Source organism: Pavona decussata, unplaced genomic scaffold (assembly GCF_977016875.1).
Source record: "Pavona decussata unplaced genomic scaffold, jaPavDecu1.1 SCAFFOLD_62, whole genome shotgun sequence".
Lineage (NCBI taxonomy): Eukaryota > Metazoa > Cnidaria > Anthozoa > Scleractinia > Agariciidae > Pavona > Pavona decussata.
The window spans coordinates 660,629-678,473 of record NW_028145483.1 but is presented as its reverse complement, the minus strand read 5'-3'; the positions used below and the strand labels follow the sequence as shown (position 1 = coordinate 678,473).

At 37.2% G+C, this 17,845-nt stretch overlaps 1 protein-coding gene across 4 annotated transcripts; it reads right to left on the bottom strand.

Moving 5' to 3' along the window:
• Positions 1-224: 224 nt before the first annotated feature.
• Positions 225-16,343, bottom strand: LOC146478863 (uncharacterized). 4 transcript variants are annotated; one of them, XM_085111604.1, is made up of 12 exons: positions 16,240-16,343; positions 15,488-15,552; positions 14,063-14,090; positions 12,820-12,850; positions 12,154-12,274; positions 5,439-5,792; positions 3,974-4,150; positions 3,645-3,768; positions 3,151-3,197; positions 2,728-2,782; positions 1,911-1,945; positions 225-341 (listed from the first exon to the last, which is right to left on the bottom strand). In XM_085111604.1, the coding sequence occupies exons 1-12, from the start codon at positions 16,253-16,255 to the stop codon at positions 234-236; spliced, it is 1,161 nt and encodes a 386-aa protein (XP_084967730.1). In that variant the 5' UTR covers positions 16,256-16,343; the 3' UTR covers positions 225-233. The 4 variants fall into 4 exon arrangements, with proteins under 4 accessions (XP_084967730.1, XP_084967728.1, XP_084967731.1 ...); XM_085111602.1 differs by lacking the exon at positions 16,240-16,343 and adding an exon at positions 15,651-16,035; XM_085111605.1 differs by lacking the exons at positions 14,063-14,090; positions 15,488-15,552 and having other exon boundaries at positions 16,240-16,342.
• Between the last annotated feature and the right edge of the window lie 1,502 nt (positions 16,344-17,845).

Here is a 17,845-nt window from a genome sequence, read left to right as displayed (position 1 = left end):
AATTAAATAAGTGGTTTCTTTTACATGGTTAAAAAAAATTACCGACAGAGTGAAGATTGGTTATATTTTAACTTAAATTTAGAAAAATTTTAAAATTTTGTCAAGTGTCTTTATTTTTGGTCTATCCTCAATCCTCCGTTTAAACGCCACTCTAGAATTACTTGGGGATCATTTAGAGTAAAAGAAACAAAAACAAAAAACAAAAAAGAATTGGGATCATTACCTTGTTGTTGTTACTCGCTCGTTTTGCTTAAACAGCAAGGAAGGCATTTCTTAAATGCCTTCATTAAACAGCATTTCAGCTGTTTAAAACACCTCCTGTGTTTCTTTCTTCCGGTGACCTTTGAAAAGAAAACATTAGTTTAGTACACGCTGCCTCGAAGGTGTGCGACTGTGACAGAACGCGTGCTGACTGTTTTTTGTTTGTTTGTTTGTTTGTTTTAATTATACACTATCAGCCTTAAAAATATCCCCTTTGAAAAAATACTTTATTGCTTCAAAAGAAATGAAAAAATCTTCTTACATCTCTCCATTTGCAAAGGGTAGAGATGTCCGTCTTGCCCAAGCCTGTTGAATTTATTTTCCAACAAGGAATACATTGTAGCTTTTTTCAGTATCTTTTCTTTGACACGCATTACCAGATGCTAGATACGGTATCTAGTATAAAAACCGGGCCGACTTTCCTTTCAATCTGGGAAATGCCCCCTCAAACTTTTGGAACAGTGGGAAATGTAGTCTTTTTGTTTTCGTAGGGGGAAATTCTTGGTTTTCACATGACGTCATAAAAAACTGAAATTCATAATTAAACACAATTGTGGGTTTTTATCTTCATCACATATAAGAAAATCTAAATTTCCATCGACTTGATTGTTTTCAGCAGGATAGCATTCTTTGTTTTGAAAAAAGAGCAGTTTGAATTTTAGATTTTTGCGCAGTCCGTGACAGAAGGATTGCTGCTCTAAACATGTCACGTACATGAAAACATCGATTCGCCTCGTGTTTTTTTTTTTTTTAGGTCTGATCAGCTAACATGTAATAGAAGCGTTAATGTCAATGTGTGAAAGTTCAGCAGGGAGAAGAAAGGCTTTGAAATAGCCAAGGTAAACTCCAGATGTTTTTGCTGGTTTCCGGCCGCCATGTTGGTGCCCATCAGACGGGGCACCAACATGGCGTCCCATACTAAACTCTGTAATTTTCCGTGGTACATTTTCTCGAATTACTCAATTAGGAGATATCGCACAGCCCTGTGGCTTTCACACGTCTGTTTATGTATCACTCTTCTACAACATATTAATTTCTTGACTTTATCTATTGAATGGTTGAGGATTTTATCTTTTTCACTTGCGTGACGATGTGTGAGGTGAAAACCACCTATTCGTTTAGAGAGACTGAAGGTATAGAATCCGACAATATGAAAGTGTGTTAAGGCGCTAAAATATCTAATACGTAAAAATGATCAGTCAAAACAGAAAACACATAATTACAGCTATTTTCAATTAAGTTTCGAAAGTAATTTGCGTTTGGTTTGGTTTTGCATTACTACGCTCCGTGATTGGTTAAGAAAACTCGCGCCACTACCTCAACCAATGGGAATCCAAACCAAAACCAATCGTGTTTTTGCCGCACGCTTTTTTCCGCGCTTGGCGCCAGTTACATGTATTTGCTTGGAATTCTGATTGGCTCGCAGTGTTGTTTACGTCTGTTGCGATTGGCCAGAGTAATTGTGACATAAGATATGTATTTTTTATCTTGTGAAGAAATAAAGACTTTTATTATTATTATTATTATTATTATTATTATTATTATTACTTTGGTTTTGATCTTACGACAGTCAATTGGAAACCGCTCTATTACGTATTTTGATTTAGTCGCGGCCTGCATGATTGATTTTTCTGCAGGCTTTGAATTACCTTACTCTCCCCTTGTAGCTTCTCTGCTGTGATTTCTAAGAAAATGAAACAAATTAAATAGTATTTTAAGTATTTACCCGACTCTGGTATTCCGCTATGAGATTCTGAAAAAGTGAGATTTCGAACATCTCTGAATTATTGCATCAGCATTAGTTTCCAACGTAATTTTTTTGGTATCGTCACGTAGGACTCCTCCCTTTAACATCTATTGAGTATTTCGTGCCGTTCTAAACATGGGTAAACCAGGGTTCTTATTCTAGACTGATCTAGACTGCGGTATTGCAGAAATAACGCAAATAAACAAACATTGGTGCATCTGCATTTGGTATAGGCGTATTAAACCACAGGTCACGGGTCTTAATTAACCGACTCAAATTTCTGCAAGGCTGATCGGACTGCGTAGAAAACTTAACACGACAGCGACATGATAGAGACCAAACCGAGAATCAACAGGTCTCTATCATGTCACTTTCGTGTTAAGTTTTCTACGCAGTCCGATCAGCCTTGCAAAAACTTGAGTCATTTATATTTTTGGCTGATTAGATCTTTTACAGATCCTGTGTATACTTGCAGCATTTTCGTTTGCGGTTCCTTGCTTATTGTTTTCTTAATTAACTACATTATATTATTAATCATGTAGAGAGGCTTCTCTTGTATAGAATTCAATTCAAACTCTTACAACAACAACAATAACGATTATCAAAACAACAACCGACACTAACAAGGACAACAATAATAATAACAACAACAACAACAACAACAACAACAACAACAGCAACAACATGAAGATGCATTTCTACTAAAGACCAACACTTACCATTATTACTCGAATTCATTTCCTCTTTAAGATTAATTCCTCCTTCTTGGTCGCCCTGAAAAAAGGTATTTGTAAAAATGATTTTAGCACTGTAAAGCGTTCTAGAATGTTCTACAGAATTTTCGGGAAAAGGGTTATTGGTAAAACGTCAGAGATTAACGGCAATCAACTGAAACAATATTAAGTTTTTTTAGGTTAATGACTATATTTACTCTGTCTAATTAAAAATCATATATGTATGTAGGTACAATTGTCGCAACTTCCAATGACGTCAGAATACGCAAAAAGAATTCTACTTGGCTTCTTCTTCCTATCAGTGACCTCAAGAAAGTTGAACTTGAGGCCCCTACATGTTTTATGATGTGCCCACCTCCCTGGGTGACAGTAAACTAGGTATGGTTAAATTTGTATTTCAATATTTACCTCAATAGTTTCTTCGAGCTCGCTTCCAAGACTATCCTGCAAGTCTTCTGCGAAATGCAAAGAAACAAAGATCCGCTGTTGATTTTGGCGCAATTGTAGTAGCTCCATCCCACAATATATAATTATTATTGTGACAATAATTTTGTTATGAAAAAAAGAAGTATGCACTAATAGCTAAATTTTCCCATTTCTTTAGTTAAGTTCAGAAGCAGTTTACAGCAGAAATCAATGTCCGTCATAAGAGGGGTGAGTCTACACTGAGTACACCGAAAATTAAGTTGCGTCCCCCCATCCCTCCCCTCCCTACCAGTAACAATAGGGTTATCAGAAGTGTTTGCATTACAGCAATTTAGTTCAAATAAATTTCGAATCTTTAAAAATCGGAGTGTTGCCTTGATACAGATTTGACACACTGTGATCCTAGCTCGTTGCTTTAAAGACCAGAAAACTGTACACCAGTATTATATATATGCACCGTCTTTAGGCAAACTCACCTTTTTCTGTCTCAAGTTCTCTTCTCTCATGAATTTGATCTTCAAGCTGCTTTATCTTCCGCTGAGCATTTGACAATAAAAACTCAGCGAACTCCATGGAGTCTACCCACACTATGGCTTCGAACTGCCAAACAAAATGATTTATTTATAACTTAGAGGTTGACATCCCCTGGATATTAGTATTTCTCTATTTCATACTGCATATAAATTATTCTGTGGAATTAAACCTTTTGTTCCTAGTAAACATTTTTAGATGAAAAATGGGGATAAGAAGTTCTTATTAAAGTTTGTAAAAAGGAAGGAAGACTGAGGTATTAAAAGACACATACCTTAAGGAGTGAAATTTCCTGATTTTGTACGTCTAATTCTTTTTGTTTGCTTATATTGGAGTCGTGGTCCTGTTTTGTGCCCGGCATCTCTTCTGTAAGATCTTCTACACTCTCTGCTGCCTTTATTTCTTCCATCTTTTCACTGATAATTTCCGCAGAGCTCTCGCTTTCTGCTGCCTTTAGAAAAGAAAGAAACAAAATGCAACAAATGTAACGAGCCATATTCAAAACAACATCTGCTAATGGTCCTTGTACCGGCCTCAGTGCTTGCAAACTCTCCCAAAACCCGTTATTACATTTCGCAATAAAAGCATCGAATTTAATTAATTTACTTAAATTGTATAAATATTGACAGTTTAAATTTTCATTGTTTCCCTTGATATTGGGTTGCCCTCCGGCTTCAAATCGCTAAAAACTGGAAGAAGGCTAAACAACTGTGAAAAAACAACAAAAATAATAGTTTTCATTGCTCAAAAGAACTTTAAAAGAAGTTCTGGAAGAGCTCATCTTCCAAATGCTTTATATTAACGGCGTATAGAGTTACTCGAGGAATAAGTAGAAAAGTGATGTGTTTATAACTTTAACAAATAACTTGTAATTTTTCCCATAAATCTATGCTCGGCCAATCGATAGAAACTAAATCGTAAATTATTTTAATACCTAAATTATCTCAAGAGGTTTGACACAAAACATCTGTACTTGTTAGACTTGTTCATGAGCCTGGCTATTCAAAAGCCGATTAACACTACCCAAGATTAAAAGTTCATCAAAGTTTCTGTTTCTCTTATAATGAAAAGGGAGGACAGTTGCGTGACGCCAGGCTAAGTAGGATAGTAGTACATATTAGTTTTCTGTTCCTTCACCTTAAAAACTTGCCATGGCTTCTAGTGCTCACGAAAACAACTGCCACGCAGGCTGAAGGCTAAGAATCCACTTCCTAAGTCACGTGGTCTTGCAAGTCTATTCTTCTTATAGTGTGGGTCCCGTGTGCTTTCAGTTATTTAATTTATTACGCACGCTAATTAAGAATGCTGTTTAAAAAGTTGACAATAACAATGTCTGGAGTACCTTTCCTTTTAAAAAAAGCTTCAGCTTCCCTGAAAAATTCTTTTTCTTGGTCAGTCGTTTTTTAGAACACAACGTGCCATAAACCATTTCTGGACACCGAAGTAATTACTTTCGTGTCGAGGAACGGCTTATGGCATGTTGCCCATCGGTCGGAAGAAGAAGCTGACGACCTCATAAAGGAGGCCAGACAGAGAACCATCAGCTAGTTTTAAGTCGCATGGTCAAACTAGTAGGATCACGTTTAACGTACTTAGTGTCAAAGAGCGGTTTATGGTGTTGCCCATGGCAAAAAAAAAAAAAAAAAAAAATAAGCTAATGGTGCTCTGGTTGGCCTCATCCAAACTTAACACCATAAGCATGTTTTAAGATCTTACTAGTTTGACGTTGTTTAACTTACTTTTCCTGTGTCCAGGAGTGGTTCATAATGTTGGCGATGGTAAAACAAGCTTATAAAGCTTGGTTTCGCCTCGTGGACGCGGCCTGGAGTGATGCTGAACTCCTTCCTGACCTGGCCGGACGAAACAGTGTAAACCTCACAAGATGTTACTGTGAGGTTCGACAGGGCGTTTATTATAATATCAACAATGTCACTGTTAAACACCCTATCAAACCTATAATCCTTCAACTGCTGCATCCAGTCGCCAGTCAGGAATGCACCGTAGAACTCCTGATTTGAGTGGAGCTCGTCGACAACATCATCTAGGAGTTCTACGGCTGTCTGTTGTTGTCTTTGTCCTTCCGCCTGGATTGCCTGTTTCAACGATGAACTGATTATTAGAGGTATTGTTGACCCCTCCCGGGGGTACCCCCTATATAAGCTATATAGCTATGTGTGTGCCCAAAGGGTGTGGATTTTTAGCCGTTTTACTCAGAAAAGGGGGAAAGATTTTCCCGATTTTTACGGCTCTGAAATTATTAAAACAGAACGACCATCAAATGGTTTAGCAAAATCAAAGAAGCACACAAATCTTATCAAAGTGAACATCAGTACATATGTCGTGTGTTAAGCAAGTCCTATCTGTTATGCTGGTAAGTAAACGTTTTTAAAATGATTTTTTTCTTGAGAATATAACAGGTCATTTCCGAGTTGCTATGAACCTCACTATGAAAGCGAGGCTAAGTGCCAAACTTTTTATATGAAAATTAGTTTTGTTTGCATGTGAATGAAAACTAATTTTCAGAACAAAAACTTTGCACGTAGCCTTGTTTTCATAATGAGGTTCAAAGCAACTCGCCAATGGTCTATTATGCACAGCACAATGTTATAGCTGACATATTTTTTTTTTAATTTTTTTATTTTTTTATTTTTTATTGACAATATCTATATTACCCTTACAATACGTACAAATAATACTTACAATACACTAGGATACAACGAAAGAAAAAAGAAAATACAATTACATTCACTACTATGGCTTGCTTATTTCCGTTACATCTTACAAAGTACAAAGAAAAGTAATATACAGCTCTAGGTCACAAACTTTTTGTCAATTAAAGGTTTCCATTTATTGTTATAACGTTCATTTGTATTAGTTCTTGTTGATATTTGTTTTTCGATTTCAGCTTTGCTTATCACTATTGTTAGATAAGTACTAAAAGACAACGGTTCTTCATTAATACTGGAACAATATATATAGTATTTCGCAATTAGTAGGAGGTGATTAGTTAAATTACAAAGGTTGTCGTTATCTATGATACCATATAAGATTTTTGCGGTTGACAATTCTAGTTTTATGGTAGTATGAGTCTCATACCATTCCAGAAAGATTTTCCAGAACTCTGATACCACCGGACATGAAACAAGCATATGTTTTAGATCTTGTTTTGTTTTTGAACATAAATAGCAAAGATCACTGCTCACTAGTTTAGCTTTAAATAATTTGCTACTAGTAAAAACTATATCATGTAAGGTTTTATACTGGAACATAGTTAACTTTATTTCTATAGTGATAGAGAAAGCTAAGTTAAAGTATTTGCTTATTTGGTCCGGTTTTAACCCATTGGCAATAAGGCGTTGTTTTGCGGTGGGTTCTTCAAATATACGCTTCACGAAACTTTTGTGTATGGCTTTGGTTGTTAGCGCTTTCAAGTTATCCCACGGTTGTGTAGGATGCTCTTGCTGTAGCCCCGTTCGCTTTATTGCCATTTTATATTCTTGTGGAATAGCGTTTATTAGTCCAAAATAGGTCAAAAAATTGGTATGTAGCTGATAACGGAGTTTAAACTCTTCATAACTAAGGAAATCTAGATTCGGGTCGAGAAGGTCTTTTAAGGTGTAAACTCCTTTATCAAACCAAGTACGGAAAAAAACCATCTTGTTATCAATTTTAATATCTTGGTTATTCCATATAATTGTTTTCTTTGTGCATGGCATTTTATTATTCTGCACATTCTTAAACTCAAACCAGTATTGTAACATTCTCTCATAAAAGAGTGGTAGCTCTTTGATGTTGAGATCCTTACTGTTACAGTTACAGGTTGAGAGGAAGGTTAAGCCTCCCAGGTGTAATGTGGCTTCATTTGGAATGACCGTCCATGCTGAATTATCGCTCAGGTGAAGTCGCTTTATCCAAATGGACTTTAGGGCTTTGTTCATTAAGGTAAAATCAATCATATTCAGACCCCCATTTTTGCGTTCGCCAATAATTGTGTTTTTTTTAATTTTGGCTATTTTGTTGTCCCAGATGAAATTGAAGGTGATTTTGTTTACCTGCTCACAGAAGTTTTTAGGGACTGGCAGTACGGATGAATTGTAAATAAGCTTTGAGAGGCCCGCAGATTTAACAATGTTGATCTTGCCTAACAGAGTTAGTTTCCGTCTCTTCCAATTGTTTAAGGTCTTTTCCAAAACATCTAATTTTTCATAGAAATTAAGCTTATTACTAACCTTTTTTTCGAGTTTGAGAAGTATATACCTAAAGCATAAACTGAGTCTTTCGGCCACTTAACATTGAACGGGGTATCTTCTCTGTTTTTCCTTTTTCCCAGCCACATTGCTTCTGACTTCGTGTGGTTAATTTTTAATCCCGAGCATCTTTCAAACTTTTCTAGGAGGTCAAGCAAGTGACTCATTGATTCCGGGTTTTTTAGAAAAACTGTTGTGTCATCCGCATACTGTGTGATTTTTATCTCGCGTGCTCCAACTCTAATGCCTTCAATGTTCGGGTTTTTTTTAATCGCAAGTGCAAGAATTTCAATACCAAGGACGAAGAGTGTGCCTGATAGTGGGCAACCCTGCCTGACGCCTCGCTCCAGCTTGAAGAAATCAGAGGCATAACCATTGTTTGTGACACAGCTAGTTGTGTTGGAATAAAAAGTTTGTATCCAGTTTTTGAAGTCAGGACCAAAATTAAGTTTGTCAAGAACCTTAAAAAGGAAATTCCATTCTATAGAATCAAATGCCTTTTCAAAGTCGAGGAAGACAGCAAGACCGGGGAGGTTTTTTGCTGCGGTGTAGCTAATAATGTCACTTATGAGTCTGACGTTTTCACCAATATAACGTCCTTTGATATAGCCAGTTTGATCAGCGTTTATCAAAAGCGGCAGGACGGCTTCCAGTCTTTTTGCGATTGCTTTCGTGGCAATTTTGTAGTCTGTGTTTAAAAGTGAGATAGGCCTTAGATTGCCAAGGAGATTGGTCGGTTTGTCTTTTTTCGGTACTAGTGTTATGATACCTCTTCTTTGACATATTGATAATTGGCGTTTTTCGAAGCCATAATTTATGCTTGCAATAACATTTTGTTTAACGTAATCCCAGAAGAATTTGTAAAATTCGCACGTGAAGCCGTCTGAGCCTGGGCTCTTTCCATTGTCCATGTGTTTTAAAGCTTGGTAGCATTCTTGTTCGGTTAGAAAGCCTTCACATTCCTTAGATTGATCCTCATTAAGGGGTGTTAGCAGGTTGTTGTTAAAGAAAGCATCAAACTCGAAGTTGTTGGGATTAACATTTCTAGTAGAATACAGATTTTTATAAAATGTTTTCTCTTCTTCGAGTATTGTTTTTACGTCGTCAGTTTCTTCACCATTAGATAGTTTCAGCTTTGAGATCTTTTTCCGTAAGAAGTTTCTCTTTTCTAGATTGAGAAAGTACTTAGAATTTTTTTCTCCTTGCTCATACCATCGCGCTTTACTGCGCAATATTGTACCTTTAATTTTTCTGTTTGATATTTTTTCTAATTTTGCTTTTAGTGAATAATACTCGTTCAGCAAATTAGGGTCATTTCTAGAGGAACATAGTTTTTCTTGTAGATCATTTAGATTTTTTAGTAGTTGTTTTTCCTGGTCTTTTTCTGATCTAGCTCTTCTCTTGGAGTACTGCAGTGTGAAGCCTCTAATTTCCATTTTGATGACATCCCATTTCAGGCCAAGATCTGTGACATCCTTGTACTTTTCTATGAGCGAGGGGATGTTTACACACATTTTTTCTACATATTTTTTATCTTCTAACAAGCTTGCGTTAAATTTCCAGAAACCAGGGCCTGATTTTTTGCGTTGGTCGACCGATTGTATATTCAACATAATAGCAGAGTGATCTGAGAAAGGAGTATGCATAATATTACTTTCTTTTGTTAGATCAACTAAATCAGCTGTGATTAGGAAAAAATCAAGTCGGCTTTGAGACTTGAATGCTTTGTCATGCCATGTAAACGACAGAGCTTGGGGATTTAATTCACGCCAAATATCTGTGAGAGCGAAGTTAGAGCATAGATTTTCAATTTCGTTTATGACAGTATGTTTGTTCGAACGTTGTTTCACACTTTTTCTGTCTTTTGGCGTTAGCGCGCAGTTGAAATCCCCTCCAATTATCAAGTTGCACTCTGAAAATCCACTTAGAGTTTGATTTAAATCTTGATAAAACTTGATTTGCTGTGAAATGTCATTCGGAGCGTATACATTGGCAGGGACGAGGTTTTGATTATCTAGCTTGATTTCCAAATTATTGATCTTCCGTTTTTGTCTTTGATACTTCTTATCACCTCTAATTGGTATCTTGGATTAACAAGAATCATCACACCTTTGCTATGATTTGATCCATGGCTGTAGAAGATATTTCCACCCCATTCCGATCGCCAGATGTTTATAGATTGTTCGGTACTAAAGGTTTCTTGGAGGAAATAGCAGTGAGCGGTCTGCCTATGAAGCCACTTAAAGACTTTTCTACGTTTGATAGAATTATTTAAACCTCTTACGTTTAGCGAAACGATTTTGAAATTAATCGATGAAATTTCGTTATCCATCCTGCATTAATGTATTAAAGCAGTTACTAACTGACCTGAATTTGTTTGGACTTATCTTAAACCTAGGCTGTCGTATTTGAATAGCTTGCTGTAAAGCATACCTGTATCTAAAAAAGTAGAATGTAAACACGGAATATATGCAATTGCCAAACAAAGTGTTTTTGTTACTTCTATACATAAAAGGAAAGCACGTACGAGACAATAACAAAAAGATGACAGCTATTATGTAAAACGCTCCTGAGGGAGTGTTGGGGTTAGCCGGTGTATGCAAATTCAGCTCTGTTTAGGTTTTTTAGAGTTATATATGAAACTGTACAATGCTCTTTTTGTTGATAAAGGTAATTGTAGAAAAACAAGGAATAAAGCTTTTGGGTAAAAGCATAGTTCCAAGAGGCAGTTTTGACTTACGTTGTGGTTTCAGTCTCCATTGGGCTCTCTTTTAAGTGCTCCGGTATGGTTCCGCAGGTAAATCTTTCTTCGCCTACAACAAGATGTCGATCAATAACTTTGGAATCAAATCCGAGTGCTCTGGCTTTTTTCATTGCCTTGATCAAAAAGCGACGTTCCTGCTGAATTGCTTTAGCATAGTCCTGCGTAATGTAAGCATCTTGATATGTTGTGGAGTTTTTCAGATCTTTCTTCCTTGACCATACCAAGTCCCTGTCTTCGCGACACACAAATCTCGCAATAATTGGCCGCGTTTTTCCGACTGCAGGCTTTCCTACCCTGTGAACGGCATGAAATCTGACATTGGTGACATCTATTTTCAGGTCGTTTCGTATCAGATTGATAATCATTCCTTTGCAATCTTCCCCGCGATTCTCTGGTAGATTCATGAATTTCAAGTTTTCGCGACGCGTGTAGTTCTCTAAAGCAATGTTGTTTTCTTTTTCCACATTTAGAAGCAGCGTTGTTTTCTGTAATTCAGACTTCAGCTCGTCAATTTCCTTTTGTTGAGAGTCTTTGACGTCTTTGTGGGTTTTCAGCTCGGCGGCATGATCTTCAATATGCTCCCAAGCTTGCTCCAGAGACTTTTCAATGCTGTTGATGGTAGCTTTCAGACCATCCAAGTTCTCTTTTATTTCGTGGCGAAAGCAATCCATATCTGTCTGGAGTCGCTCTATTTTGTTCTCTAATCTGTCGCCCAAAGATTTGATTGAATCGACGATTTGTTTCAAGACACCATCGAGGGGAACGTTATGCTCTTTTCCAACCTCATGTTCTTTGCTTGTTGGCGCCGCCATCTTCGGTTTCTTCGGGTCGGTCGACGGTGGGCGATAAGAGAAGGATCTTTCTGCTCTTTTCTTGTTTTTTTTTCTTCATAAAAGGAAAGGCATTGACCGATCTTTAAAAGTTTAGTCTGATCTGAGCGACATCGTTGTTTGAGAGCCGAATAATCCGGCTATATTCTAGAAGCTCTTAAAAGCGTGACCGTCCGCCATTGTCACGCTTGCGCAACCCTTATAGCTGACATATGCTTACACAGGGTAAGGTACATAGAGAGAAATTTCAAAAAGGAAATAATGAATAAGATAAAGAAAAGTGAAGAAACTACGGATTGACATTGGGTAGCGTCGGTACCAAAGGATTCGCAATTGTGACTTATACCTTTGTTTACTGGTTTTACTGTCAGATAGTTTCAAATTTATAGTATTTTGGATTCAAGCTATATGACGAAAATTCACGATTCGGAACCCAGAGACCATTGTTGAGGATACACTAAAATTTTTTACCGAAAGGTTTTGGAAAGTGAGCACACCGGGGAATTTTATTCAGTGAACAACGGGGAGAAAAGAAGCACACTGCCTTTTCCCTTTTTTTTTTTTTTTGTTATTCTCCGGCACTTTATTTTCAGTTTTCATCTAAAACACTCACCCTAAGCCAAGCATGTATGAGGCAGTGGCCGTCTGTGGGAACCATTTCTCTGTATTTTCCCCAAAGCTGGAATTGTTCGTCTAGGCGGAAGGTGGACGACTCCAGGTCGCGTCGCAAGAGGCTAAACAACCCAGAAAACGGCGTTAGTAATGTAATTTTGAAAACTATTCACAGACATACTTCGCGAGTCATATCTGTGTTTGGATGTTTTTTAAAACGCGCATGCACCTCTACCCTTTCTCCTAATTTCAACTTATTTCTTGTTCTGATAAATCAACCATTAAAGACCACTGAGACTGTTAAGGAAAAAAGACTGGAAGAATGAGTGGACGTGCGCCCTTTACTTTCAAAACGTCCAAGGACTGATATGCCCAAAAAGCATTTCATTTTCTTGTTTGAAAAATTAGTTTCATAGTTACCAAACTACCCAATGGAGTTTTCTATAAAACCAAATTTCTTCAGCAGGTTTAAGAAATCCGTGCTGCAGATGAAGGACAAAGCGATTGAAACTTTTTATTCCTACTGCATGATTGATAGGCACTTCTAAAACATTTCAGAGGAGAAAATTCAAGCATTCATTTAAGACCGCAGTGTGAGGCTCTAAATTCACACTCTACACTGTTTCTCTAACGTTACCTGTTAGAACTGAATTTCGACCGTCTTTACCTGTTGGGCTCTTCACCGCATTGCTGGTTGTCTAAAATTAAAGTCAGATAATTAGAACTAAATAAATTAAAACGAATACAGAATAAATTTTAAAGGGAAAAGAAAAAACATTGTCACATGCACTATGTTAAGAAAGACAACTTAATGTGAAGGCAGCTTGCATTGAAACTGATCATGAGATCCACCTACAGTCTATATAAGTGGACCTGATGATAATTTCAGTGCAAGGCAAATCACTCGATCAGTTTATCAACCAACCCAGCAGCTAATCAAACCTCGTGAAACTGTCATCAGATCAATGTTCTACGATCAACTAACCAACTTTCTTACTTACTTTAACACCAACAAAGAAAACAATTAACAAACCAACCAACAAACTCCCCGTCCTTCACCAACCAGCGAACGAACCAATCAATCAACTAACGAACCAATTAAATAACCAAGCAATCAACCCACTAGCTAACGTACGATATGCCAATGGACCAGCTAATTAACGAACAAAACAACCAACCAACCAATCAATCAATCAATCAATCAATCAATCAATCAATCAATCAATCAATCAATCAATCAATCAATCAATCAATCAATCAATCAATCAATCAATCAATCAATCAATCAATCAATCAATCAATCAATCAATCAATTATGCAGTCAATCAATAGGTTTATCAATCAATCACTACACACCAAAACCAACCATCCAACCCAACAATCAATCAATTATACAACCAACCAACCAACCAACCAATCAATCAATCAATCAATCAATCAATCAATCAATCAATCAATCAATCAATCAATCAATCAATCAATCAATCAATCAATCAATCAATCAATCAATCAATCAATTAATCAATCAATCAACCAATCAACAACCAACCAACCAATAAATCAATCAATCAATTAATCAATCAATCAATCAATCAATCAATCAGTCAATCTATCAATCGACCGATCGATCGATCGATCAATCAATCAATCATTTGAAAAAGCAATTGAGGAATCAATAAATACAACCAAATTAATCAATCAATCAATCAATCAATCAATCAATCAATCAATCAATCAAACAATCAATACGTCTGTCAATCAGGCGGGCAGTCAATGAATCAACCTACCAATCTACCGTTTATTCTCGGACTAGTTACAAACAACAGATGTTAGCCACAAAGTTTTAATGCCCCTGTGCTATATATTACCATTACTCTTAACTGTTAAAACTAAATATACAACTTATTTACCTGTTGAACTCTTCAAACTGATGGTTGTCTAAAATTAAATTCAGATGATTAGAACTATAGAAATTAAACACAAATACAGAAAAAAGGAAACGAAAAGAAAAACATTGTCATATGTACTATGTTAAGAAAGACAACTTACCGTGAAGGCAGATTGCACTGAAATTATATTATTGTTCAGCTTTTTTTAAACAAAATTGGGGCGGCTAAATGTTTCATTTACAGGCACTGAATGCAGAAATATTAGAGAGATTTAGCTTCGCGTTTACGGCTAACGCCAAACGGGAAACGTCAAGCCGCTGTTTGTTCTAAAATGCATAAACTTGTGTTTCTCGTACTCTCTACTCTCTTTTTCGTGTTTGCTCGATAGCTGTCTTCGATTGGGTGGAGATAGGCTAAAACCAAAAAAGCTTCGTTGTTTTTCATCAAAGAGAAAATTTCAGCCTGGTTTTTGCCGTTTGCCGTAAACGCGATGCTAAATCTAGCTATTCATTCCCTTGTAACTTACGTTTTGAAAAAATGGATCGGCAGCGATGGCCTAAATTGTACGCCAAAACCTTGTTCTTGCAAATGGCTTTTAGATTATGAAAATATAAGCTTAACGTTTAATAAGTTAAAAAATGAACTGACCCACCGCTTTCGACAGGTTTATAACACGGCCTCGTTTCTAATAATTCAGAAGGAAAACCTTAATGGCCTCTTTCGTTTAGTATATTTGTCGCATTTTAATGGCATATATTCCTCTTAAAATTCTTAGTCAGAAGTCAGAAGACTGTTTTCGTTAAATATAGAACAGACTCTATACGGAAGAGGCTAAAAATGTCGTAAACAAAAGTTTAAAACTGTATTCAAGCCCTACTAATATTAAAACTTGACGTAAAAGTACGAGCGATATCAGAAGAATTTTTACGACTGCCACAGTTTACGAACGTCGAAACGTCAGATGAATGATGTACAGTAAAATAGTTCTAATTTTGAAATTCCGTCAGTTTCGGACAAAATTGCAGATGTTAGAAGTCGGCTAAAACACTACGAATTTACTCTAATTTTAGTCTTGTTTGATCCTCAGCTAAAATCTGCTAAAATGGCGGCATGCAAAAATCATGAAAAGGAGCTAAAAGGTCTATTTCAAGTGGTAATTTTTGGCTAAAAATTAGATCTGAAAGACGTAGAAAAGTATTTTGAAACGAATGTTCTATTGGGGTAATGAACTCCTGACTCTGTTTAGCTTTTTAGACTAACTAAACACAGCGAACATTTCACGACCCATTTGATTTCTTGTAAGAATAAAAGGTTGTTTGTGAAGGTTTTTGCTTCGTTACCTCAAACAATTTTGAATTTCTCCAGTCAGTTCAAAGTTGTCCGTAGAATTCAAATACAAAAGAGCTGTAAGGAATTTTATTGAAACAAAAAATATGGATTACTAACCTGACTCAGCTTGTTAGGGTTCTCGAATCCTGTTCCTTCAGGTGTTCCTTGGTCTGGAGAAGATTCTGAAAATGAAACGAAAGAAAGAAAGCTAAGCCGCGAGCTTGAACTAAGCAAAAATTTGAAAAATCTCATAAATTCTGTGGAGGAGGAGACAGCGAACCTTTGGATTTTGAGTTGAGGGAAGGCTTTAAAAAAGGCCTTACGGTTTTAAATCGAATGCAGGAAATTTCAGAGACCAGAGACTGAAAAACGAAGAAAACAGGAAGCGCGAGCACTGCTGACGTCAGTTCGTCTGTGATGTGTGCGCATGTTTGGCGGGAAAATTCTTCACCTTTGTTCCCAAAGATAAACGATAAAAAGAGAGGACGCCGATCTTTATTCAGACAGTGAAGCATTTCCGTCCCAGCCCCAACCTTTTTTATCGCTGGGCTTCCTGATCTTACACAAAATTCTGCATCGGCCGATCGACTGGGCCGTACATCTTTGGAAAATTCCAGACCACGGATTTCTCTGTTTTCTGATTGTCTCATATTTTTCTGACTTCGAAAACGAAAACTAGAAGACATGCGAGATTATCTGGTACATTCGGACCCCAAAATGGGCAAAATCGGGAGTGCTTCTTTTTTCCCGACGCGTCCTACAATTTCCGCACATGGGCAGTTGGGCGGAAGTTTCTGTTTTTTTTTTTTCATTTAAATGGAAAACTGCGACGTTCTACATAATTTAGTAGAGAAACTCCTTACACTAACCTGTTACTTCAAGCATCTTGAATGAACCAATTTTAGAAATTCTCGTTGAAAACAAAGTTTTTTTTTACCGCAGCCTAACAATCGCGTTTGCACGTTTTCTGACTAGGAAATACTAATTACGGAATTACGTTTATGACGTCAGGTGTGATGAATCGTCATAATTTCGACAATAATTGATTAATTGTCATAATTACGATAACAAAAAGCCAGGTTACACAGTCCGTTCACAGAGACCAAGTATATTTGGGTCAGCGCTAGCTCAAATATTTTGTAAGAGGTCGGAAATAATTCTCGCTCCTGAGCTTGAAAATTACTTAACGTGCAAGAAACGGAAATATTCAAATCTGAAAGGGCGCGCGTTTTTGGTCCTTTTATCTTTGTAGTAGCATGAAATCTTCTTAATCGTGCTCCTATTAGTTTATCAGTGCATTTGGCTGCCTTGGTAAATTGAAGATTTGGCTTTCTGTTATGGAGGTTTCATACTTAACTGACAATAATCTCACAACAGAGATGAACAAGATTAGTCTTCAATTTTAGCTCACAGCTCAGCCATGTCAATTTCTGTCTATTCTCTTTGCCCTAGCTACATCAATTTCGTTCCCAGAGACTGCGTTCCTTTTGGTTAGCTGGCCTAAAGTCGCGCGGGGTTCTGGGGACGAGATTGTAGCTACACTGTTTATGGCTAGTGTTCAAATGAATTTCTTTTTTATTTGGAATTTTCAAGCGCGCACTGTGTGGTCCAAAGCGAAACACAGCCACGGACCGGCCTACGCACTCAGACGGATCAAGTGGACAAAATGGCGCCGAGCTGATATTATCGAACTTTTTCACTCGATTGCCAAATAAGCAAGCGGTACTTATATATTTAGGGTGCGTTCGATTGACCCTATTCCGGAATAAGAATACATTCCGGATTATTCCAGAATAGCTATTCCATCCTTTCGTCAATAAAACGATTATTCCGTTTCTGGAATAATGCCCGCGACATAACACGCAGACAGCCGACATTAGGCCGGTAGCCATACACTTCCGATAGCTCCTTGTAAAATGGACATTCTCTTCTTTCGTTGCCAGTTTGACTGTTATGATCTTCGCATTTGCGAAAGGCAAGGGTGAGAGCTTTCCATTTGCCTTCGCACTGGTCAGCCCGCAGCGAAATATTTCGACCACTCTCGACACTCTCCGCTTGCATTATCGCCGCAATCACTTCCCAGACTTGTTTCTTCTTGTAGTTAACATTTTGGAACATCTCTTTCTTTTCTTCGTACAAGGAAATGAGGAGAAGGGTCTCTTCCCGACTCCAGGAGTATCCTTTTTTGAGTAAAATTTTGTTTTGCTCGCACGCAGCGGAAGCCATTTTGTTTGTTGATTTAAAAAAAAAATATTATTCCAAGTATTCTGCTCTCTGGAGCAGAATGTTTGGAATACATTCCATGTATTCCGGAATTGGAATAGCGTCTTCCGGAATGGTGTCAATCGAACGCACCCTTAACAATTATTCCACGAGCGCGCGTTGGATATGAGATGATAGATAGCCAATTAGGTGACTAGCGCAGAGTTAGCTATATTCATCTCATATCCAACAAACGCGAGTGGAATATGTTTT

Coding starts and splice junctions, on each gene's coding strand:
- LOC146478863 (XM_085111602.1), bottom strand. CDS start 16,020: ATGAGACAATCAGAAAACAGAGAAATCCGTGGTCTGGAATTTTCCAAA. Junction 4,151..5,438: donor CACTCCTGGACACAGGAAAA/GTAAGTTAAACA, acceptor TCTTTTCTAAAG/GCAGCAGAAAGCGAGAGCTC. Junction 342..1,910: donor AGCTACAAGGGGAGAGTAAG/GTAATTCAAAGC, acceptor TTCTTTTCAAAG/GTCACCGGAAGAAAGAAACA.